Source organism: Ammospiza caudacuta, chromosome 2 (genome assembly GCF_027887145.1).
Source record: "Ammospiza caudacuta isolate bAmmCau1 chromosome 2, bAmmCau1.pri, whole genome shotgun sequence".
NCBI classification, from domain to species: domain Eukaryota; kingdom Metazoa; phylum Chordata; class Aves; order Passeriformes; family Passerellidae; genus Ammospiza; species Ammospiza caudacuta.
Genome location: NC_080594.1, coordinates 114,970,686 through 114,997,411, shown reverse-complemented (window position 1 = coordinate 114,997,411; position 26,726 = coordinate 114,970,686). Strand labels below are relative to the sequence as shown.

The following is a 26,726-nucleotide window of genomic DNA, read 5'->3' as shown; positions in this document are numbered from 1 at the left end:
TAGAAGGGAAGGGTTGCTACCTATTATGGGCAAAATGTTTTTGTTAATTACAAACTGCATTATGCATGTCATACCTGTATACCTGAACACTTTATTAATTCCCCTATGGAGCTTAATTACTGATAAATAACTCTTTAAATTAAGAGTTCATTTGGTACCTGTGGAGAATGTTACAGACTCAGAAACTGCTGAGACCGTGATGCAATGGACACAGGAAATGGCCCCACAAGCTTTCCTTGCCTTTCCAAAAATATTTTCTCCATGGAAAAGAGCCAGCTCCTACTGCAATTATTACTTGCCCACTTTATCAACAATGGCACAACAACAAAGAACTTCTTTTATGCAGAGAAAATACAAATGTGAATTCTAATTTATGCAAGGGGCAGTAAGGTGCACAGGCTCCACATGTCCATGTTCAAAAACAGTACTGCTTATTTAGAGGAAACCTTTGAAAATCATAACACAAGTTTTAGTTTGGAATAGTCATGTTTTACACAAAGTGCTCCAGTGTTCTCTCAGCCTTTGTAGCAGTGTATGTGCAGTTAAGTATCTATGAATGTAAGCCCACTGTCAACTCTTCAGCATTAAAGTAACATGCAATACTAATGAAACAAAAAATGCAGTCAGTTCTGAGGAAGAAGACAACATTGAATCAACTGTACAACCCATCTGGAAAAAATGAATTAAACCATTATGGTATTTTCCTACATCCACAAGGTTTGTCTTGGAAGAAACACATTCAGACTGAAATTAAGAAAAAATGCTCCATCTTCAAATTCTAACACATATACAGAAAACACTCTTACTAACACACTTAAATCTCTATTGGGTCTTACTGGCATTATAATATTTTTCTGCAAGTAACCCTGTGGTGCTGAGTGCTACATATTATTTTTTAAAGATCACATGGAAACAAAATATGGTAATGATTACATCATGGCGACAACATAATGTAAAAAATAACTACAACATTGAGCTTCCCATGAAATATGCACATTCCTCCTGCACAAAAAAACAAAATCACATTTCACATTAAAGAAGCAACAAAAAGATGTACAATTATTCCCTTTTACTATGGAGGTACTATGGAACTGCACTCTTTGATTTATGATCATTTCCTTTATCCTGAAAGGAGTTCACTTAAGACAAAGATTTAGCATATGTAAAGTATATATATGTATATGTAAAAAAAATTATTTATGATCATTTCCTTTATCCTGAAGGATATATATAAACCATATATATCTAAATATCTATATAGCTATATATCTATATATAGATATATAGCTATATATAGAGATATAAAATTCTTTTTGATAATTTCCTTTATCCTGAAAGGAGTTCACTTAAGACAAAGATTTAGTATGATATATATATATATATATATATGTAGAATATATATATGCATGTATATACATATATATGTATACATATGCATATATATAAAGTATAAAAAGTAAATATATACTTTTTTACTTTATATACCTATAAAGTAAAAAAGTATATATATATATAAAGTATAAAAAGTAAATATACTTTTTTACTTTATATATATATAGTTAAAAAATTTTATATAGCTATAGATATAGATATATATAGATAGATATAGTGGCGTGCAGCTTTAACCTCTGTTTTATTTGACTCTATGCCATCAACCCTAGGGAAAAAGTGCTTTTACAAATGAGAGCCCTCCAGCAGTGAGCTGCCCAGGAAGGCTGCTGAGTGCACCCCAGGAGCAAAGTGAAGCTGTACCTGAGTGGAGTTGGATAGTTGGTTTTTCCACGGCTCCTCTGCGCTGCTGGTCAGGTTTGTGCGGTTATGAGGTAGAGAGAGTGCGTTTCGCTGCAGGTAAGGCACGTTTCCATTACTTCCACTTTCTGTTATGTGATTATTGCCTATCAAAATAGTGTCTGTACTACCCAGCGTTCTTGCTGTGCTGCAGGGAACGGGGCCTGCTGGAAAGGGTCCATTAGCCAGAGGCTGCCCGGGGCAGGCGGGACGGATTCCACGCTGAGCGACGTTAGGCACTCTGGTCAGAGCAACCTGAGGCTGCTGGCCAGAGACAGAGTTTGTAGGCAGTGATGAATCAGCTGTTGGCCCGTTAGGAATTCCAGTAGATCGTACCTGTGCAACTCCTGTTTGTCTCATCTAGTGGAACATGAACAAAGCACAACAAGGTTGGCTGTGGAACTGAGAAAGGAAGGGTCGTACAAGGTTTGTGTATTTTACTGCACTGGTCAGTTCTAATTTTGTCCTCATTTTAAGATCTTTACAGCTGCTTTTGAGAACTGTCAGGCTCATAAAAATGCTGAGTAAATGTTAAATAAAACTATCAGTACAATTTTTTCTTGGCCATTCAGTCTGAATGTTTTACTGCTGATTCTGGGCAGAGAGGGAGAGAGAAGTGAACAATGACAGGACGAGAGAAAAGCTGTTACTACAGCCAAGTGTTTTCAAGCAGAACTGCTTTTAGATATGTCCACTCATGTTACTTTGAAAACTTTTACATTAACCAGCTGCCCTATAATAAAACACATCTAAACTCATTATGTTTCAACCACTAATCCACAACTATCCTTTATCCAAAAAAAAATTACCATAACACAGCAAAGGGCATGACAACTCTGTACAGCAGAAATTCTTTAGAATTCTAGAAACACAACAGTCTCCATTACTGACAAAAGTGTTGAACGTAAGAAAAATATTTTTGTTCTCACCTGCTGGTGTTGCTGCATCAAGACAAACTGACTCTCCAGCTGTTCCAGCATAAGTTTCTGTGCTGGATTTAGATTATTTCGGTTTGCACGCAGCTGTTCCAAGTGCTAAAAAAACAGCAGTGTGGTTTATAATCATTAAAATTGCATGGGCTTTTTAATAACTTTCTTGCATTAAATACTAAAAAGTATCCATGAAGGTAAGACTTAAAAAGCTGAAAATAATCTACATTTCTGTTACAGACTCAAAAATTTTTCAAGACTCTCTCTTGCAAACAAATCCTATCACAATTTACTAAAATTAAAGAGACTCTGTAAATTATTTGAGTGTATAATTATTAATGCCACACTAAAATTGAGTCTGCTGGTACCATAAAGGAAAACTACATTCAAGTATGATTATATAGAATTCTTATCATAATTATGTGCATTTTAACACCTTTTTGTATTGTGTTATTCTTTTATTAATACTGTTCATCACAAAGTGAATTAAACCTATAGGCACACATGAAAACTTCTCCTGAAAATAATAAAAAAAAAACAAACAGAAAATTGTATGATTTAATTAGCAAGAGCAACATCTTAACTTATCATATTGATCTTGTTTGCAACTGATAAGTTTAGGTATCTTATTACCAAAAATTTTGATGTCTCTACTTATTTAAAAACACTCAGCACTCTGCAACATTCTACTAGTAAGTCTGCTGCTGCTAAGTGGTGTGACTTAAAAAGCAGATGAAGATGGTTCATGCCAAAATCCCTGCATTAACAGTACCTTCCATACTGAATTCCCTCTGGAGGGGAGTGCAATAAATAATATATAAATATATATACACACACACACATTTATGCATGTATATGTAACACGCAATATCCATCCAGCCCTTGAATTGCCAATTTTGAAAGGCCAACTTTGAAGATGCAATAAAGGCTTTTTTATTCACTCTCCTCTTGCATCGTACATTTCTGGCTTTCCTTTTTATATGTGCTGGAACCCTGTCAGGCTATTGCCAGCACATCCAGCCTACTGTACTCAAGAGAGGCCTACTGAGGTTCTGCTTAGAGAAGGAAGTTGGATCTGCAAAAAGGTGAGATTGAAAGGGGAAAAAAGTAGTCAAATATAAAATAAGCAGAGAGAAATAATGAGAAAATAAGCAGAGAAAAATAACGAAAATGAAATAATGAGAGAAAGAGAATGACTGAGGAAGAACCAAAGGGGTGGGGAGGCAGGAGAAGGAGGGAGGGAAAATTATACAGTATAATAAAGCTAATATTGTTCAGACAGAGAAACAGCTGAAGAACTATATTGGAATTGAGGGGAACATTGCTCAGTTAATGAGAATGCTTTCTGCCTCTGCACTGTGCTCCCTTCTATTTCTCTTTGCATCCAAAGCATGTGCAATGCATGGGTAAAATTTTCCAGCAGGGCCTGATTTTTAATACATGGAATTCTTGCTGAACTCACTGCATGCCTTAATGAAGTGACAACACAATTTCCTGACAAAAACCACCCAAAATAAGATTTCCAAACTAAAATCTAGCATTTCATATAATTGTATTAGGTGACATATAATACAGAAAAGCAGCAGCAGATTTCATTTGAGTAATAATTTCATAGAATGTGCTTATTTGCTTATGCAATTTGATATAAGAAGCAACCTCAGAGGAAAGGATGATATTACAACAATACTTCCACACCTCTTTCAATATCACCCACACTACGGCAAGGCACAAAACTCACTTTGCACACAGGTCTGACAATTTGCACATCTGTCTTTAAAACATCATAAGAAAAAAGAGTTACTGTAGGTACTTTATAAATTATAGAATTCATACAATGTAAGTGTTCAGCTTCTGCTGGAGATCATTTAGTTTACTACTAGAACTTATCTCACATAGAGAGGCCACAAATATTAGAACTTGAACTATACCCTGGGAAGTATTTTACAGTGAATTTCAAGAATGTGACACCAGAACATGTCCCAAGTTCATTTTCTTCAAAGGAAGAAAGAAAGAAAGAAAGAAACAAATTATTTAACAGAGCTTCCGAAGATCTCCCATACATACCTGTAATTTCTGTGGTGTCAAGCACCAAGAATGAATTTGTTGCTGTACAGGAGGATGTGACACTGTATGGCCACTGCTCCAAACATCTGAAGTATTCTGAGAGAAAATGTTACATTAAAATGTGTGACTATCAAAGGGCCAACATAATTTCTTTTACTATCTAGATTTTATCCTATTTATGAAAGAACTAGTAATTGTTTCAAGAATAATATAAAAATATATAATAGTAAGAATGTACTAAAATAACCAAGTCTCATTCTACCATTCCCAACAGTATCAGAGTAGTCTGAGGAAAAAGATAATGATACCTAATACCATAAGGAGAAACAAGCAAATCAAATTATGCAATTAACTTAAATGTATGCTACTTTTAAAACTGAATACTTTATCTACTGTAACACTATTACATGATGATGAAACACTTGAATTCTAAATATAAGCAAAGGCAATAGACAGGATGACATGATTGTCTCCCTCTCAATCATCAGACTACAACTCTACTTCTTCACTGACACAACTACAACTGCAGTATAGTGCCACCAATGTGCACTGCCCTTATGCACCTCCTGCCTAAACTGGAATCTGATTAAACACACCACTGAAAAATGTTTTTTAAAATTTCTGAAAACATTCCCCACCTTGATGCCAAAGGATTAAAATTTACAGCACAAAAGGTGCATGCTGTATCATTTCAATGCATATTTTCCATATAATTTTGGTAGGGGGCTCTAGTTCATCAGAATATATACCTTTGTTGGACTAGATGTTCTTTTCCTCTTGGCAGGACTGGTCAGGTCATCTACTTGGCTAGAAGGAATCATGTGTAGTGGCAAGGATTGCTGTGAAATTGGTGTTTGAGTGAGGCCTAGTACAGGTTCAGTATTTGGATGATGAGGTTTACAAGCCTAAGAATCACAGAAGGAAGACAAAAATATGGTTCTATATATTCTTAATGCTTTCCTTTCAATTTTATAATTTTAACAGCCCACATACATTAAAAGGGCCGAGTAGATATTCTGAAGCTGATCTCAATAACTGAAAAATCAGTTTCCATATGGTCATCAATGGAGGAATGTGTACCTTTCATGGGATTATTAAACCACTGCAGCATTTCTATTTAAGATGAAATCTTTTAAAATCATGAAAATCCACAAAGGTTCTAAATTGGTACCCCCATACTTCTCCCACATTATCGGGAGCTCCTTGATCTAATATCCCTCTGCAAATAAATCAAAGGCTTCTTTTAATAAAAGCCAATCCTGTGCTCAATAAAATAAGCTTGACCACTACAGATTGTAAAGAACCCTTAAAGCTGGGCACCTGCAGAACATAACCCAACTTCTCACCTGCTGTGCTGTGTTCATGGCACCCTGCCTGGAGGTAAGCTCTGCGGGGATTGGTAGGCTCCATGCCTCCTCAATACTAGGAAGTAATTTAGTTTTATTCTGTAGACTACCTTGTGGAAGGTTACACAACTGAGCCTAGGAAAAATTATGTAAAAAGCAAATTTAACACAAGCCTACTTTAGTAAGAGCAAGTCCATGAAATCTTCCTAAATGCTGTAGCTAATTATGTCTTAAAGAGAGGACAGATTTAAAATTTTGGGGTTTAGAAAGGTGCTAGGTATAAAGAGGGTAACCAGAATATAAACCTTTGTGAGAATCAGAACAAAGATGAGCTCTGGATTCAGAGGTCTCATAATTCCTTTTTTCTGAAATTGCAAACAAGAGTGAAAGATAGTGTGGTGTGTACTCTCACTATATGTTATGAGAACTTAAAAATGTAGACAAATACAAAGAAAAAAGCAAAATGATGTAAAACAGTATGCTTTGATTAAATGTGCAAAATAGGGTTTATAAGGAATTAAGTTCCACTTAAAAATGAAGAAATAAAATATTACAGGCTATGATATGCTTACAGTACACATGAAAACAGGTTAAACACACCACAAACAACTGCAAGTTAAACTCCAAGTGTGTGACTTCTCCCCTCCCCTGTGCTGTGTGTTTGAAGAACATTTCAACCCTGCTTAAAACATTCGTTTTACCTGTAAATACTTTATCCGTGCTGCAAGTGCAGAGGTATTACTACAATTTTTGCTCCTAGTTGCATTTAAGTAGCATTTAATGGCATCCTGAGGCTGGTTGCAGGACTCATAGAGTGTGCCTAGGTCCATCCAGGCTGCAGCATGGCCATGGTCCAATTGTACAGCACAGATATAGGCCTGTAAAGCATCCATAGGCTGATTTTGCTGTTGGTACAGCACACTGAATAGAAAGATTAGTGAAGTGGAGAATTAATAACAAAGTCAAGACACAGGAAACTCAAATATACACATCCCTCCCCAACCCCTTAATAAATGTTGGCATTATATAAACCCCAGTTATAAGAAGAAATATATAAAATTTTAACATTGTATGTAACATTTTCAGCATTTTAAAACACTGAGAAAGCAAATATTAATTCATTATTTAAACTTTAAATCAGACAAGTCTGACAACATGGGTGTGTAAATAAAAAAGACTTTACAGTCCCTCTGAGTTCACAAAAAAGCTGATATTCTTTATATATATTAGCATGGAATTATATAATTGTATTATCTGTATCATTCTTACCCTATTGAACACCATGTATCTGCACTTGCTTCTGATTTATCAATAGATTGCCTATAAGATATAAAGGCATCCTGAACTTTCCCAATACTTGAATAGCACCTGGGAGAAGAAAAGAAAGAGCTTTGGTAGTATTTATAGAAGGTAATCACTGAGAGCATGGCTTACCAAGACTGATCTGATAAATGCTAAGTCATGCAAATACACACTCAACATTTGCTGTTTCTGAATGCCAGGCACAAGCAAACTCCAACATCTCAACATGTATTACTAATTATTTATTTAAGCCCCCCAAATCTACTTAAACCCTGGATTACTACATTTGTAAGGAAAACAGTCATCCCACATTTGATAGACTTGCATTTCTTTCACTGGTGATACCTTATCAGTCAATAAAAACACTATTTATCTACAGATAGCATTACAGTGAAACAATTAAGTTACCTATTTCATCAAACAAATCGTTATAAAACTTAATGTTCTACAAAACAGAATTATTGAGAGCTAATTCTGACCAACTCAACCAGGATGGTCCCTGACTGCTTGAGAGGATTTTTATGTGCATTTCTTGCATCTCAATCATATTTAAGTAATGAACAAACCAGTTACTTGTACTGCATATAGAGAGCATCAAATTTTGTAAAAGGTTGTGTGATTCTGTGTTTTTTTATATGTCTTACTTTAATTCCCCATGTACAAATTCAAAGATATTCTGGCATTAGAGAGAACTACAGTTATACCGCATAGAGCAATACCTACACTTCTACAATTAAAAGCTCCAAATAAAGCCAAATCCAAATATCCATATATATATATATTTACTAGTTTAATCAACAATAACTCTGTCCTGTATTGTTTGTAACAATTTTCCCTGTTGGAAAAGAAACTGACAACTCTCAAAATATATAAATAATAATAGAAAATTTATTCTAGTAAATAATAAAAAACAAGCAGAACAGTACAGGCAAAGGTCTGTCAAACATGCTACATTCTTTCAAGTATTTTTGAGGCACACTAGGAAATGAAAACAATAAAACATAGCATTACTTTGCCTAAAATCCATTCCATTAAGTCTGAATACAGTGTTTCAGGAGAATGTTTTAATGTCAATCTAACCCAATGTCCAACAGACACGTTTCACTCTGCCTGGGTATCACACACACAAAGCCTCTCATTAGAGTAGCATTAACATTAGGCCCCCACAAAACTTTGGCAGATGGAGTTTTTCCAGTGGGAGACAAAGATAAAAGACAGCTTTGACCAACTTGTTATCTGGTTTGGACAACCAGCAGAGGAAGGAACAGCACAAGGGAATACACGAGTAGGGGAAAAAGAGAGAATGCACAACCCCATAACCCTCCTGCTCTTCTGCCAGAGAATGGACTGGAGAAATGGGGCACAGAAACATTTTTGGTCTAGTCCTCCCTGCAAAGAAACAAATACTCCCACTGACTTTTTCACCCTATTTCCTGAATTGTCCCCCTTGTCTGCAGGGTCACTGACCACTGAGAGCAGAGCACAGCAGCTGCACGTGTGGAGGAACTCCAGCTCCATTCTGCCTGAAAACTCAACTTGCTCAAGTCACCTGGAATGGGACTACTGAAGAAAAAACAGGATTTTAGCCCAGTGGAAGATGCACAGGATTATCCCTGGCTCATTTTCCCTTTTCCCTCCACACCTGCCCTGCCCCTCTGCCCCACGCACTCAGTGCTGGCTGCAGATCCCTGTCTTACAGGAACAGCTGGAGAAATATTATGAGCATGACAAAATCAAAAATGGGTTCCAGCTGTATGTGACCAGAATCCCCAAGAAAGTCAGCTGGAAGAAACTGAGGTTAGGATATTCATTTTATTTTTGCCTCATTTTTTTAAAATGTATTCCTCAACAGAACGCAGAACGGATGTGTTCACATATGGACTTGAATTGCCCTCAAAGCTTTCTCCAAAACCTGAGTATTTCAATAGTTACTGCTGGCTTAAGTGAAGTACTCAATGTTCTTAAAAAGCAGACCAGAAAAACTCAACAAATTTGTATTATTTACATCTGGGAATGTTATTTTTCAAGTAAAAAAATACTATCAAAGGTTACAAAATTAATTGAACACTTAAATAGACACTAGAATGGATCAGTCTGAGCCATACATTGCCATGCATGCCCTTTAAAAATGGATGTCTGCCTAGGAAAATATTTGTATTTCAGTGCAAAAACTGAGATTAGGAGGGAGATTCTGAGAAAATAAAAGGAGAAAGAATTATGAAAAATGTATGAAGAAAACTAACAACAGTCAGAGAGGATTTACAAAAAAATAGGGAGAAAAACAGGTAAAAGCAGGCTGGATATATTCAGATTACTGTAAATGTGTAGACTGAATAATAACTACAAAAAAGCAGAGCCACTTGAGTAACATACTTCATTTCAACTTCTAATCTTTGTTCATCCCAAGTATGTTAGCACCTTGTCTTTTCACACACGTCCCAGAAAACTCAAGATTTCAGTAGATATATACATACTTTCCCTTCATTTTTCCTCTGACAGGATTAAGAAGAAAAACAATATAAAATACTCACAATAACGAGTATCCTCAGAAAAACTTTACTAATATAGTTAAAATGTCTATAAAGTCTTTTCTCACCTTCCAAGGAAATACCAGGATTGACCAGAATTTGGATCTGCTTCTAGAGATTTCTGGAGATACTGTATAGCATAGCTTTCCTTGGTTGCCTTGTCTCCAAGCTGATCCACGGTGTGATGCATCCAGCCTACAAAAACAATCCACAAATGGGAGAAATGAAATTTTCCAAGACCACTGAACACTCTGGCACAGCAGGAATTTGTAGCATTGGTGTCTCTTTAAAAATAAGAATATCAAGCAATAAAGCCACTTATACATACATGACAAAGTTTTAATAACTTTTAAAGTTCTATACTAAAATTACAAAGACAAAAAAGACTCAAAGTTAAAATTACTTTCATGTAGTTTTAAAGCACTTTTTTGGGTTTAAATAATTTTCTAAGAGATAAGGAGCACAATTATGAACTGCTCAATCTTCTACTAAAAAAGTGAATATTAATGTCTTTCCTCTTCTGAACACAGATACCTTCCCTGACATTGTGAAAAATGCCACCATTCTCTCTGTAACACATAGCAGTTATGGTTTTTATACATATATATATGTATACATATATATATACATATATGTATATATATATATATATGTACACACACACACACATATATAAAAAACGCATATTATCTTCATATTATCTTGTTTACTCTTTTTCTTCTAAATCCTTGTGTTTGTCCCATATCTGCATTTGGACTAAGAATTTTTGCATCTCCACTTGAATCTTTCTTACATTGTCATTTCCTCCTCATGAATACAATGTATTTTCCATTCACCTTGACAAATGCCATCACCTCTCATCTACATAACAAATTAATCTAACCACACACGTCATATTCTTTCAAATGCCTTTTCTTCTTTCATTACATTAGACAAATTATTCATCCCCACTTTAAAGGCCTCCTACAACCCATCCTCCCCAATAATATTTTACATGCTATTAAAATGCATTTCTGCTCTAGCACTGATGCAAGGCTTGGTTTCCACTTCAAACAAAGCACCTTCATCACCTTTCTCCAGCTGCTCCTCATCTGCCTCCAAGCTCAGATGGAATTCCTTCAAGCAGCCACAAAACCACCTCACTGCTGTTCATACAATGAGTACAAACAAGGAAATCTTTGGTGGCCAGCAGCTGACTTGCTGAAATCACTGCATACCACAGGGCTCAGCAATGTCTTGCTGTTTGCTCAATAGCCATGTATTTGTCTTAACAAGCCACTGCTTTTCAGAAAATACTGTAAAATGTAAGATGTGACAGAAGACTGTCCCTGTCACACCCATAAACAGCTCCTTGGGGAACGCTATGACACCAATTCCATAAACTTTGTATAAAGTTCTGGTTAATGACAGAGTTGAGCACACACCTGCACTGCCTGTCCATTTTAAACTTCTGAGAGCTAAACATTCAGCACCCTAAATTTGTGCTTTTTGATGAAGTCTAACTGCACAAACAGGCAAGACTGAGAAGGAGCTGATGGGTATTTGCAAGTTCACCTCACTCTCTGTAATTACACTTTCCTTTATGATTTTTATTCTACCTGTTTGATACAGCTCATTTTTTCATTCCGTGGGCTCATATTTGTTAACAGACACCACCCTTCCGCAAATGGAATGCAAACTTCCAAACTTTAACAAAGACAGTCAAAAACAAAATCACAGCTACTGAACATTTGCCTGAGGTGGTCTCAGAAATATCACCTGAAAATTATGGTCACAAGCACAAGTTCAAATATTTCATGGACTGCAAGAAATGCCAGGTAAGGAGTCAAGTGGTTACCGTGCTGAAAAAAGTGTTTTGTCTTGACTGAAAATCAATCAAGTAAAAAATCTACCAGTCGGGGGGAGAGGGGAATAAAAATACCCAGTCATTTTTGCAGTCACATAACACAACTTTGTGTCATTAAATTAATAAACAAGCTATGATTTTGATTCAAATCCTAAGCCTCTGAAGTTCTTCAGCATACAGAAAATACTCACGCTTTAAGGAAAAAAAGGCTTCTCTGAGGTTAGTTATTGGAATTCACCTGAGTAACTGTACATTAAGGATTTATGTACCAGGTGCTGTTCCAGACAAAGCTTGAGATAAAGACAATAGTAAAGGAATTATGAACAATGGTAAAAAAGACATTAAACAATTTCATTTATCTTTAGAAATGTTGTGTGCCTATTTTCTGTTTCATCAGAACCTTGCTGGATTGAAAGATAACATGTTGTATCTTTGTGAGATCTTTACTGAGGTTCACTGATAAAAAAGAACAAGTCTATTTCTAGAAGACAGAAATGAGAACCAGCAATCCCTATCTGGCTTCTCTGCTGAAACAAGGCTGCTTCCCAATTTTATCTTCCTGCACAGGGAGTTGAAAAAGGCAGAAAGCAAGAAAGGGAGAGCAAACAAAAGTTTTCCACTAGAATAACACAGGCAGGGGAAACTGGATCTGTTCTTAAGCATAAAATGAAGAATGTACATAAAGAAGGTGATGGAAAACCCCTAAGCTGTGCAGTTTCCCATTTGCAAGACCTATCTCCAACTCTCAACCAGCAAAACTGACTACTTTTCCACTGCTGGGACATTTTTAATATGATAAACCAAACCACAGACCTTGTCCACACATCACATATGCTCCATGCTCTTTTGCAGGTCTTTGTAATCTCATTTGGAACAGATTTGGAAAAAAAATCCCTCTGATGTGCTAGCCTAGCTCATGAGTCTTTTTTTTTTCATGCTTATCAATCATTCTCACACTGAACTTGTGGCAACCACTTTTTCTTTAGTAAATGTGTGTGTCTCTGGAGACATTAAATTCTTCTTAATTTCAGCACCTCACATGCCTCATCCAATTTCAGAGACACCATCTAGGAATTCCCCCAGCCAAAAATAATTGGGACTGCACTTGAGAACTCCAAGCAGTTTATGTTGTTCTTACACTCTTCCTTATCCAACAACTGAATACAACTCAGGAAGGAATACTGGGACAGATTTGATCTTCAGTCTCATTAATTTAATATCATTTTGGGCAAAGTGATGAAAAGAATTGTTGTCTGGAAAGCAAATGGAACGGCAAAGAGCAAGAAGGAAGATCTTACTGTGATGTCTACCTGAACTAGTCAGCACTCATCAGCTCAACTGGGTATGTGTTTATCTGGCAATCACAGGGCTCTCCTCCACACTCACAGATTAGGAAGCCAGCAACCAGAGCAAAGATTTCAGTAATTCTCTCACAAGACAAGTAATTCTCTCTGAACTTGCCTAAATTCCAATCTGGCTCAACAAACATTAACTAGTGAAGGAAAATAAACAAAAGCTATTTTCAAACTGATTTTTTCTGTCAAAGTGAAAAAAAAAAAAAGAGTTCAATATACAAATACAAATATGTTTTGACTGGGTTTTGCAAGTAGCATTCTGGCAGATGGCAGGTATTCTCTATTATATTTTCTAAGCAGCAGTGCACCACCCAGACTGTACTTCCTGAGGAGGTGTTTTTATAACCAGCTGCTAAAGACTAAATCTGTGATAAACACCAGACTCTGATAAATACCATGCTAACAGAGCAGAGCAAAGGAAAAGGCATTATTCCTTCAATGGTCCAGTTAAGACCACTCTATCCCTTTCTCCACATAGAAGCTACCCACACAACAAAACTGGGTGACCTATGCTGACTGAATAAAGAGAGTTAATCCAGTTTTCAGACAGCAGACAATTCTCAAAGTCACTGCTCTTACTGCTAGCACAGAGACCTGTGGCAGGATTTTATGAATACAACCATGTGCCTTTGCTTCCATTGTGGCAACATACATCAAACAGAGATGAAAAAGAGCTGGTCAGCTCTTTTGAGAAGCCTGTCTTCCACTGATCAGATGCACAGCCTTTCTGGATGAAACTGCTGACAATTTATACTAGGTGACATAATACCAAGCTAAAAAAAATAAAATTCAAAGGGCTTACTGAGATGTAAGCAACACTGTCCTGTAACAGCAAAAAGAGCAACAGCCAGAGTCCTGCAGCAAACTCCTCCAGCAGTTTCACTTGTGATTTCACAGAGATGACTCAAAATTAACCCACTGATTTTAACATTCTGTCACAGAGCACAAATTATCCCACTCCAAATCCATACACAACCTGCACCACAGAGAAAGAAAGGTCTGTGGCCATAACTTAATGCCAGTTACAAATTCCAGTTAAATGACCACTATGCGAAGAGGGAAAAAAAATAAAAATGGGCATAAGCAGGCTAAATTAATATTTAGAATAATAAATTGGATGAAGAACATGGAGAAGGTGAATGAAGGAGTTCTGTACTGGGTTGAACAATTTTAACAAAATATTCTGGAAATACTTTTATGAAATACTTTTATGTCGTATAGAGGATAAAAGCATTTTATTCTATTAACTTTTTAGAAATTCTTGGCTAAAAATTGTTTATCAGCTTCCTATAAACACAGAATACGACAATTAAAAAAAATTCCTTTTCACTTTTTATGTGTTTTTTTTAATGGCACCTGATGATAAACCTTTTAGTTACAGAAGCTGGTTTTCATTACACAGTATAATTATAGTGAAAGAAAAGGTAAATTTTTCAGTTGCCATGTTCGTCTAGTCTGACACAGTATTTAGGTTTTTTCAAGGGATGTTAGCAGAGGCAGAACAGAGAACACAGAATTCCAACTGCTGCCCTTTCTGTGAAAAACCACCCTCACTGCCCAAAATCTAACACGCAAGAGCTTTTTAATTTTGTAAGTTTAATCAAAATACTTTCCTCCTCTCTTATTTACTTGATTATCTACCTCTACATGTTCTATTTGGTGAAAATCTCACATACCATGTGCAGTGTGTCTAAGACTCTCTTTGGAAAAGGAGCCTTAAAAAACACTGCTGAAGGCAAAGATGGCAAAAACGAAACACAGAGGAAAATAAAAGTTAATTTTACATACCTAACTGCTGTAAGACAGTTGCTTTTACTTGTGCAGGAAGGTTTTCGATCTGCAAAAGCTGTTCATAAGCTTCCTTTGCAGAGTGATACTTTCTCTGCAAAAGGAAAAAAGTAAATGGATTAATCATAGAGCTTACAACAGATCACCAATAGCAACGATTTCACAGCACTGACAGCACACAAACACATTGACAAAAAATTCTAGAATTTTTTTTTTTGCATACAGTGCATATGAAAGCTTTAATGAGTGACGTGTATATATGGTAAGAGAAAAACTTCTACAAATATAGTATTTAATAGAAATTGTCTACTTAAAAGAATTGAGGGAAATTTGCAAATTATTAAAATTTTGTCAACTCCTCATACATGCATTATCCTTATTACACTACAATAGTGAATATTCTGCTTTTAAGGGGAATACTTGAACGTGAATCTACATCTGAGAAAACCCCACACAAATTCCTCCCAGGAAAAAACCAAGATCATCAGTAATTGGTGGCTGGTATAATTTTGCCTCTTTCCTTCCTTTGGCATATCTCAAGTGCCTCTTTCAAGATATTTGTGTCCTAGTAAGAATCCCACCACACATAGAATTAAAAGGTTCATGCTTAGATAATGAAGGTAGAAAATCTTATTATCTGCTGTATAGTTTAGGTGTGCCTACGATCTAGAAACACTCAATTTTCAATCCCCTACACAAACAGGTGTTGGTACAGGAAACCCATTTTCAGGTTAGGACTGGGGGTCTTTATTGACTTTTGTCAACTGTATGAGCTGTTTTGTGTATATTAAAGGTTAAGAATTGTCAATAATTATTTGATGAATTATTTGGTAATAATGTCAGCATTTATCTTTGCACTCCCTAACAACAGTTGCTTAAAAATGAATGTATTTTAAATGTTCCACTGTTCTGTGCCTCCTCTTCCACAAATATGCTTTTAGGTAATTCAACATTAGACTTCATTCTGGCAAAGAGATGAAGAGTGCATTAAAATAAATGGGGCCACCTAAATGCAAATGACTGTGGCTTAATTACATTTGTTTTAAGCAAGAAGAACACAGTAATCAGTATTGGTGTTTTGAAGGGACAACTGGGAAGAAAGCTAAACAATTAAATACCTAGTAGAATTTAGAAATGTTATCAAGTTCTTGAAATCTCAAAATCACAAAAGACAAATTGGTGATTTAAAAACCTTATTCTAGTCAGGAAGAAAAATTGAAGCAGCAATTACATACTTTCAAATGGAACAAGGGGAAGTTGGTAGAAAAGATTTTTAATTGGTGTTCATGAAATGCAGACAACTGGTAAGAAAACAAATAATATAAATAAATAAAATATCCATGTCCAGCAAAAGAAAAACAATCAGGAAAAGATTTTAAATTTAGCATTGGGAACAAAATTTGTAGTTTATGACTATGAATGTTGAGCAAATGAATAGAAGTTCACTGTAGAGGATGACAGTGGAGGCAGCAATCCAGATGTCAAATTAGGTAAATATTAGTGCCTAATAGTCACACTTTATTAAAAAATATGTTTACAGGCTCAGGAGGTTTTAGAAAGGCCTTTTAAAATAAAACACATTTTCCAGACCTAGATTATTTTTTACTTTTGTTATTTGTTGTAGCATTTATCCTTTAGAAATCTGATTATCTACATGCCTTAAAACACTAACAAAACATGTCCCCATGTTTACATTTGGTTTTATTTCATCAAATCAGAATGGTTTAGGTTGGAAAAGCACCTAAAAGATCATCTAATTCCAATGCCCTGCCATGGCAGGGACACCTTTCACTAAATGAGGTGGCTCAGAGCTCTGAGCTGGCCTTGGACACTCCCAGGGACAGGGACAGAGCACCCACAGCTGCTCTGGCAGCCTGTCCAGGGCCGCACCACCCTCACAGGGGAGAACTTTATGCCTCTAGGCTAATTCCAAAGTCCTTAATGTTTGGCTGCATCATGAATGGTCTTAGAAATGGAAAAGTGGAGAAGAATCCAACCCAGCATCTTTCTTTAGACACCATACAAGACATCTCACTTCCAGAGGTGAAATATTAGAAACCAGCATTAACATTAACCACTGCTAATTCTCATCAGCACCAGGCTTGTCTCTTGTCCAGAGTCTGGCAATCCATCTTTTAAAGTGCAGTATTGTGGTACTTAATTAAGAAATTAATTAACTTTTTCATAATATTAAGAGAGTATATAATTTTCAAGTATATGGAGGGGTTAGAATAACTGTTTCACTGTGTCCTGTAAAAGAAACCAAGCAACCACCCAGTCTCCAAAACCTCTCTAATTGTGTCAGAGCTAACACCCAGAATGAAGCCAGGACTCTTTTGGCTATCAGTGTGTCAAATTCCAGGAAACAAGATACCTCTCCCAAGCACAACTGTGAGACAAACCAAACCTAGGAGCAGAATGCACCGAAACTTTTCTGCTCTGATTTGCATTAGAACAAAGTTCCTGTAATTGTCAGTCAGAAAGCACAGCTACCACTGCTCACACTCTTACACAGGACACCTGGCACAGGGACCTGGAGTGTTTAACTTCCTTTTGATGGGCTGGAGTAAAACAGAACTGAAGTGCTGAATGCAATCTGGATGGCAGCCAAGTAAGAACCACAACAATCCATGAACTTATGGATTAATGGTGCTTTGGGATGGCACATTTCTGTCCTGTCATACAACTTTGCACCAAAAGAACTCAAAAGAAAAATACTCTGTTTATCAGATTCATATCTATTATTTATATAGAAATACTTCAGGCTATTTTTCACTGTGCCATCAAAAGACAGCACTTACTTTCTAACTGACTGAAAATATAGTTTGTCTGTCATCCATTTCATTTGCAACAGGTTTTGTTTCCATGTCACATCCTTTCCTCAGTCATATGACACCTATAAATGTGGCAAAAGGGCACAACATCTACATTATGTTACCAGTCAGACATAGCTGTCCCAGTAGCCACTTGGTTTCAATTTATTTATATTCTGGGAGCTCAGGGAGTGTTCTGTAATTTCCCAAAAGATTCACCTGAAAAGTTCTGTGGTAGGATTTGATCAAGAATTAGTAACACAGCTTTATTTGCTGTTGACCACAGATCGCTAATGCCACATGCATCAATTTGAATTGAAATTTAAAAACTTTTAAAATTGCACTTAAATTTGAAAATTTCATGTCAAATATACCAAATATACTTAAAAAGCACATGGGCAACTGGTTGGGATTGATTCTGTGTGTGTATATGAGAAACAACATGAATTTATATAAATGAATTGAGAAATGTCACCTTCTAAAATCCACATATAACCTTTTATATATAAATAGAATCTCATAAAAGAATTTTCCTGAAAGTTGTATTTTGTGAATTTTTTTTGCACTCAAAATGGGAGATTAGTAAATATATGTTTATTAAGATACCTATCCTATTTTATAGCATGAGACTCCACACAAAAAATATTTTCATTTTAGCCAAAGAAAGTCAAGTTTCTTGAGTGATTCAAGACTTTAGTCTAACATTACTAAAGCATCTACAATCCAAATTCCACAGACTGATCACATCACATAGTTTGAAACTCAACCACAATTTGTGAAAATGAGCTTAAAAGCTTACCTGGATTTCATATAAGTGGGCAATGTGAAACTGAACTGTAAGAGTGGGAAAATCAAAATTATTAGTTTTAATGAACAATAGCAATTGCAATGTTTTGTGAATGAAGTGAGGGATAAACAATGTTTCAAATTTATCAATGCAAACTCAAGACAAATTAGGTTTTGAAGATGCCAGAAGTATTTTTCTACATTGATATTTTACATTTAATATACCAGACCTGACAGAGAATGAATATTCTAAGAAAACACAAAAACTGCAAACAGATATTGAAAAAAAACGGTCCATGGATTTTATTTGTGTTCTGAAACAGAGTCCATTAACCTTTCAGTAAACTTAGCAATAAAATCTCTGGAAGCTGAGGTAAGAGAACACAGGTAGCATTTTCTGTACATATCCAAGCTAGAAATAAACATTTTTATTCAGCTGCCAAGAAAACTAGCTGGGTTGCAGAACATTATGTTACACACTGCCCGTTTTATATGGGATCTTAAATTTAGGTGTTTTTTCTTCCTTTTAGGAATTGTCTTTCCCTTGTTAAACTGAAGCAGAAGTGTTAATTACAGGTGATACTTTGATTGTTACTGTTAAGCATTTTCAATTCCTCATACAAATTGTCCAGAATGTCATAAATACCACCAGCAGCCTGTGCAGGCAAGAAGATTGCTGGCTGGAGAAAGAAAAATGGGTTGTTCAAGAGTAAAAGCACAGAGAAAATTACCCTCACGCTGCTCAAATCATCACAGAAAGGACTTGAGAACTGCTAACCTGGGCTATCCATGGAATGGTAGATAGCTAAAGCTAATTGAGGTAAATGTAATCCTCACTCTGCTTTGATGAGGAAAGAAAAGTTCCTTTGAGACAGACTCTTGCACCATGTTTGTGAAGATTACAAGTAAGAAAATAACTGTGTTTGAGCCAAGCTCAATTTATTTCAATTACACAGATTCTCTCCCTTGAAGCTACAGGAAAGTGTGACACCAAATTACCATACAAACAGGTAATATGGAGTTCAGGGTTTCACTCTGGGTCATAAGGGAGGGAAAATATCTCCCTTTGTGCACTGCTTTGTCCTCTGCTGTAAAGAAGGAAGCCGAGTGCACTTTGGAAACCAGGTCAGAATAAAATGCATCATCTAAAATTTTAATAAACTTTTTGTGTTCCTTGCTAAAGGGCACATAACACACCCATTATGTTCACTGCATCATCAAACTTCACTCTGTACTGATGAAAGAAAAGCCCTGCATTTGTTTCAGGAGTTCATTATCTAAAAAAATTTCTCTCTTATTTTTTTCCCCTCCTAACAAAACCCTCTCAATGTGAAGCTCCAAAATGAACTGATGCCTTGGAAAGGAAAGGAAAATTAAAGGTGTCAGATTAGAGACTGCCTAAATAGGAAGAAGAGATGCTTAGCACTCAAACATTTCTGCTGGGAACACATTCAGTGTAATGCAGCCCTCAGAAATGCAAGGGGGGGATTAAATGCAGCATTTAGTGAGGGTACCCAACACCCTGGGCTGGGCAGGGGGGTCAGTTCTGCTCCCAGAACAGCACAGGGGGCCCTGGCCAAGCCCCTCTCAGTGCTCTTCACCCTCCTCCTTTGGGCTGGCCAGGCACTGAAGCCTTTACAAGGGGCCAGCCCTTTGTAACAGACACATTTTATGAAAAATCCTTTTGACAGGATCTTTTCTCCTGAGAAGCTGAGAGGCCTCAGAAATTAAATGTAAACAATGGTTATCTGCTGCTGTGGAATGCAACTGGTGCACCTTTGATTGGTCTCATGTGGTTGTTTTTAATTCATGTCCAATCACAGTCCAGCTGTCTCTCTGGTCAGTCACAACATTTTATTACCATTACATTCCTTTCCTTTCAAGCCTTCTGATGAAATCCTTTCTTCTATTCTTTTAGTACAGTTCTAATATATAATTTTCTTTTAATATCATATATATCATAAAATAATAAATCATCCTTCTGAAACATGGAGTCAGATTCTCTTCCCTGGTCCTGGGACCCCTGTGAACACCACCACAATTGGTGACCCCAAGTGAGGAAAACTTCCACAGCCCTCCACACAAATCTGGGGACAGAGGGGACTGCAGGGCAAGGGTTAGGAAAACCTTACAGAAATCCAGAGGTTTAGTGGAAACCCATAAAGTTAGTGAGAAAGAATATGAACAAACACAAAATACAATAAAAAAACATCACATGTTTGGTAGAAAAGTAATAAAAGCCTATTGACTCTTGGAGAATTCTGCAAATTTTTACAAAATTATCTGTGCCTGTTGCTGATAAGTGACAAAGCTTTGAAGACAGGCTTGAAGCACAGCTGGTTCCTTGATGCAGCCAGTGGTTTCAGCCACGTGAACAAACTCCCTTTCACTGCCTTGCTGATACAATATTCACAGTTCCATCCAGTTTTTATAGAAATGCTTCTAAATATTATATCCAATGTCCCTGAAGTGAGACTTGGGAGGTAACTTAAGCTCTACATGAACAAATTAAGCTCAAGCATGACCTTAAAAACTGAAGGAATAATTTCCTTCACAATTCTGCCTTTTAATTTTCACAGACTCCAAAATATGGAGAAACAAATGTTTTTTCTTGCATACAATTCCAATAATTATGGATAAATACCTGCAGGACACTCTGTTACAGCCTACAGAGCCTTCTGCCTATGATAGATCACACTGCACTAAAGATTAACATGCTCAAATACACACTAATAGATAGCTCATATCAAAAATCAAAAACTAATCAATCTTTTTTTCTTATTTCTACAGTAAGGTTGATGCTGAATTTTGGATCTATAAATTTAAATGGCATGAAAGTAATCACTGAAAAGTTATAGATTATCAAGATGATGCTAACTTTAAAATAATTGGTATTAAATGTGTGCCATGGCACAAGCTCCAGGTTTATAAATATATAAAAAGGAGTAAAATAATAAATTTCCTCCAGAATTCAAGCCTTCACAGTAATGAATGAGCTAAGTCTCAATTTTTACTTATTCCATTTACTAAAACAATCCACAATTCCACTGGAACATCTGTCTCCACAGAGAGAGGGAGATTGGTTTTGTAGTCTCCCTCTCTCAGTACCAAATATTTTGATTTTGAAGACCTGGTTCATTAAATATTCATACAGTTGCAAGCATAAAATTTTAAAAAAGATCGACAACAAAGTAAATACTTATTGGTTACTTACTTTCAGCGTTAGACAAAGTGCAGGGATTGCAGTCAATCAAAGCTAACTGAAAATGCTGGAAAGAAAAAAAGAATTATTTGCTTTTGAAACAAAGTAATACTAGCACTTGGGCAAACTACTAAGACTAAATCAATTTTGTACTCGAAAATCAATACTGCATTTTACCATGTGCCTTAAAAAAACCAAGTTTTCAATTTCTGTTCAACTGCTTACTAGAGGAAAGTAATTTTTTTTTATTGCAAACGCTTCAATGCTTCTAGGAATTTAAGATAGCAACAGATCTTCATAAAACAACTGGGGTTGCATCTGAAATAATGAAGGCATCAAATGAATGGTCAAAATTGGAAGATTAAGTTTTTATACACGTAACTGGGACTGCAGACACACCAGGTCACAGCCTCATGGAGATAAATACTTAAGCACTCCATCCATCTAGAAAAACAGAACACTCTCCCTACAAACTGAGTGATTTTAGGTTTTTAAAAAATTGAACTCTTGTCAAAAAGAATTTAATATGAATACCTCCACATTAGAACAGGAGTTCATAAGGAGGTCATAGGTTCTCACATCCTCTCCTCCAGATGTTGAGAAAACTTCAGTTAAACATTAAAGCTTGTATAATTTTAATCACTTGAAGGAATACAAAAAGTATCTTTTAAAACATTCTAGGTTCTGAGGTAAGTTTTTCACTCATCTATAAAGAAGGTCACAAGAGCAGAGCAATGAAGTCTGTCTGTAACATCATGTTAATTCACTGATCACTATTTAATTTGAGACACAAATGTATAAAAATGAATGGAACAGGTACAGAAACTCCACTGCCTGAGTTTTTCCATAAACTTTTGAGAAAATCCCCACATGGTGTGAAATTTCAATTGACATATTAACTCAACAGAGAATAAGGCCTAGGAACACAGGAGCCTAAGAGTCACCCTATGAAATTCTACTGCTAATAAATACATTTATTTACAAAATACAGTGTCAGGTGATTTCTAATACACAAAACATGACTGACACTTTAGTATACTTTATTTTCTTAGCATAAAAATGATAATTTAGATCAAACTAATATATTATATAATATTATATATATTATAGCATGCCAAACTAGGTGGCACTGGGAGCCCACTGCAGTAGCTGGGAAGAAATAAAGTCTGTATCAATGGATAGGTGCAACACTTTCAGTATTGTACTCAGAGCCACTAGATGCTACTTAACTTTCCTCATGGTGATAATGACTCCTTGAGTACAGTATGTCTGTAAAAACACATCTCTAACCTGCGCAAGATTTTATCAGATCACCACATTTCCCAAAAACCTTAATTTTAATAGGGACACAAAATTTGAAAATTAATATATTATCCATAACAAGACATAAGAAGAATGCTAACACTTCCATAAGCTCTGACATACACTGATGCAGCTTCCTCCTCACTGCCTTTATCAAGATAATTTGTAACATTTAACAGCATTTCAAAAATGTACAAAACTCAAGTTGAATAACAACACAAATTCATGATTTATAATGAATATTTTAGCAATATCCCCCCAGAAGAGAACACAAAAACCAATGGATTCACACCGTAAAGTAACTTTTTAACCTTAGCACAAGCATTAAATAATAGCTTACAAATATTAAATATTAGGTTATTTCTCTGCTGTGTCTGTTCCTTTCCCTCCTGCTCAGCAGGCAGACAACTTACAGTCTCCCCTCACTTACATTGCAATGCAGGTTGAGTGCCTCAGAGACATCCTTTAGTCTGTTACCATAGTGATCCTACTAAGCAGACAACTTTAAAAAAAAAACTAAATAAAAATAAAATGCTCTATCTTAAATTGCATTTTGCCTGCCAAAAGGAAAAAAAAAAAGGCTCTGGCCTGTACAATTGAGTGTTACTGATCTAAAAGGTACAAAATCCTTCCTGTACAGATGTGTCATCTTGCACCATCACTTACAATTACTATGGAAAGATAAAGCAGAATGGAACAGATTTGCTCTCACCTAGCAATGCTATTATAAAAAATAAGCAGATCTAAAGAAAAAAGATTGACAACTGTTCTGTAGCAGCTCTTCTGAAGGGTTACTGCAGTGAGACTCACTGAGAGAAAGCAGGCAACCATGCAAGAATAGCTAACCATTTTAATATATAAGTATGCCAACAGTATCAAGTGCTATACAGTAGAAAAAAGCAGAAATATTCTCAGCAATGCCTTCTAAAAAATTAAATATTCACTGTTACAGTAGCCAACTTTTGAAATTCAAAAATCCACATCACGAAAATTTTCCTAGTGTGATAAATTTCTATTTGCACTGTTCATTAATCTACATACGGTAAAGAAATTGATAAACCAAAGCCAGTGACTACAGAAAAACACACCATTAGTACTAGACAGTTATCACAATTAAAAGCAATACAGAGAAACCCCAGAACCTTTTAAACCAAGAACCTCTGAAATGCACACACACGAGCAAACCTACACCTCTTGCCGGATAAATAATACACAGCTCCCCATTAAGTACCCAAAATCAGACAAAAAAAACCCCATGCACACATTCTAACACATCAGCCAAATGCAGATCCATTAATCCCAATTACCAGCACCAAAAAATTTAAAAAATAATAATAATTTCCAACTTCCATTTCTGCAACCAACAGCAGCGGCTGGCAAACATCTGCACCCCTCTCAAATATTGCAGCACTGAGCTGGCTACTGCTGTGTGGAATAGTTGTTATGCAGGAGAGGCCGCTGCAGCTCAGAGACGACACACAATACCTCAAGGCAGACAGCAGTCTATAGAAATTCAAATCCCCAGTAAGAGGATTTACCTAGCAGGCAGTGTTCTGAATGTTAAAAACTAACAGGCTCTTCTCAAGGGCTGCGGCTCAAGGCACAACCACAGAATCGTTTAGGTTAGAAATGACTTTTAAGATCAGCCAAGCCCTAAATCACCTTGATTTGTAGCCATCTGTAATTGCAGAGTTTATCTGCAGCCCATTCCATCTCCTCTGGAGTCCCTGACTTGCCTCTGATTGTGGAAACAATTCCGAGGATAACCTTTCCAAGGATGAGAGGTACAGTGGATTCCATATAAAGAGAACTGATGAAAGCACTAGGTCTGGTAGTAAAGTAACAGTAATCTGATGCTGATTTAGGTAACCTGACATGCTTTCTCTCACAGAATTAGCACCGATGCTTTCAAATGTGACAGGCAAGTACCCAAGGTTTTGTTGTTTCTTTAATCAATAGATGCCAAAAGCAAAACGAACCCTTTTCTTTTCAGTGCAAGACTTTCAGTACTGTCTCTGTTTACATGCAAACCTGAGACCTCTGTAGTGATTCTGCTCCCTCCTCCTCTCCAGGGTGACATCAGCAAGTTTAATAGCTCTGCATATACTCAGCAAGCAAGGCAAGCCATCTTCTGAAACCTGACAATCCTCACCGACTTACCACGAAGGAAAGCTCCATCATGACTCAGTGAAATTCTGTCAGGAGATGGCTTTTTCTGCCTGTGTGACCTAGGTGTGATGCCCGTGCTGCTCAGAGCAGCTTTTGTTCAGATAAGTAGGACACGGAGAGCCTTGCGTAACCAGCTGGGGCAGGGTGCCAAGCCTCCATTTGCCAGGCATCTCTGGGACCAGGGGAGAGGGTCAGGAGAGGACACGCTCCATGTGCAGCTACAGCAGCTCATCCTGCTGCTCTCCACTGCTTTCTGAGCTCAGAACAAATTCAGCTCGCAACAGAAAGGTTTGTGCAGTGTAAACACTCAGGTACTTTTGTCCAAGATTCAAAAAAAAAAGCTAACTTACAGATAGGAGAAAAAAAACAAACCTTGCTGGAGGACAGAAGGAACAAAAGCCACGTATACAATACACTGAATAGCAGCAGTGTGTTCTGAAAAATCTCTTGTTCTGACAAACTCTAAGAGAAAAAATTATTTTCAAATAGAAAGATCATCCAAGCTGTATTTTTGCAAGCCATAAAAAGGCTGCATCTGAATTTAGTGAACAAATATCTCACTTATATCTTGTACAGTGATTTTCACAAAGCTATTTCAACACTCCCATTTGCCTCCACCTTTGATGCATTATTTCTGCAACATCGGAATTCAGCTATTCCTGTGCTAACAGCCTGACAGACTGCCAGCAGCAGGACAATGTCACAGGGATGGGGATGACTGGGAGCTGCTGCCCCAGCTGGGGTCATGCCAGGACTCAGACTCCAGCCCCCACAGCTGCACAGAAAGCTCAGCTCAGTCCTTGCTGGCGACCTGTGGCTACACTCTGAGTATTTTCTGAGTACTGTGTGGCCAGCAGGAGCAGGGAGCTCATCCTTCTCCTGTACCCGGCACTGGTGAGACCACACCTTGAGTGCTGTGTCCAGTTCTGGCCCCTCAGTTTGGGAAAGATGTTGAGATGCTTGAGCACATCCAGAGGAGGCAGCAAGGCTGGTGAGGGGCTGGGAACACAAGCCCCGTGAGGAACGTTTGAAGGAGCTGGGGCTGTTTAGCCTGGAGAAGAGGAGGCTCAGAGGTGACCTTACTGCTGTCTACACCTTCCTGAAGGGAGGCTGCAGACAGGTGGGGTCGGTCTCTCACAGAACGAGAGGACAGCCTCCAGCTGCATCAGGGAAGGGATAGGTTGGATATTAGGAAAAAAATTTCACTGAAAGAATAATAAAGTACTGGAATGCTCTTCCCAGGGAGGGGTAGAATCACCATCTGTGGATGTGTATAAAAAAAGACTGGACATGGCACTTGGTGCTATAGTCTAGTTAGGTGTTGGGGCATAGGTTGGACTGGATGATCTTAGAGCCCTCTTCCAACTTAATTATTCTGTGATTCCGTGATTTTTGCATGCCCTGAATGCCAATCTTGCAGCTACAGCTACATCTGACGAAAGTGGATCTGATCTGTCTGGATGGAGGTGTCTCTTAAGGAGAGACACAAATGAAGCTCACCACAACCA

The 26,726-nt window shown here is 36.9% G+C and overlaps 1 protein-coding gene across 8 annotated transcripts in view; it reads right to left on the bottom strand.

The window, feature by feature from the left end:
* KDM6A (lysine demethylase 6A) overlaps positions 1-26,726 on the bottom strand; it is a 151,503-nt gene that overhangs the window by 36,592 nt on the left and 88,185 nt on the right. For 4 of the 8 annotated variants that reach the window (XM_058825137.1, XM_058825136.1, XM_058825135.1 and 1 more), the window contains exons 7-17: positions 21,760-21,814; positions 18,559-18,593; positions 14,947-15,040; positions 10,026-10,152; positions 7,397-7,495; positions 6,829-7,048; positions 6,128-6,262; positions 5,531-5,686; positions 4,782-4,877; positions 2,718-2,822; positions 1,753-2,148 (exon numbers count right to left, since the gene is read on the bottom strand). In XM_058825137.1, coding sequence (XP_058681120.1) covers positions 1,753-2,148; positions 2,718-2,822; positions 4,782-4,877; positions 5,531-5,686; positions 6,128-6,262; positions 6,829-7,048; positions 7,397-7,495; positions 10,026-10,152; positions 14,947-15,040; positions 18,559-18,593; positions 21,760-21,814 — 1,518 coding nt within the window. The remainder of the gene's footprint in view (positions 1-1,752; positions 2,149-2,717; positions 2,823-4,781; positions 4,878-5,530; positions 5,687-6,127; positions 6,263-6,828; positions 7,049-7,396; positions 7,496-10,025; positions 10,153-14,946; positions 15,041-18,558; positions 18,594-21,759; positions 21,815-26,726) is intronic. The other 4 variants (XM_058825139.1, XM_058825138.1, XM_058825141.1 and 1 more) reach the window with 2 other exon arrangements.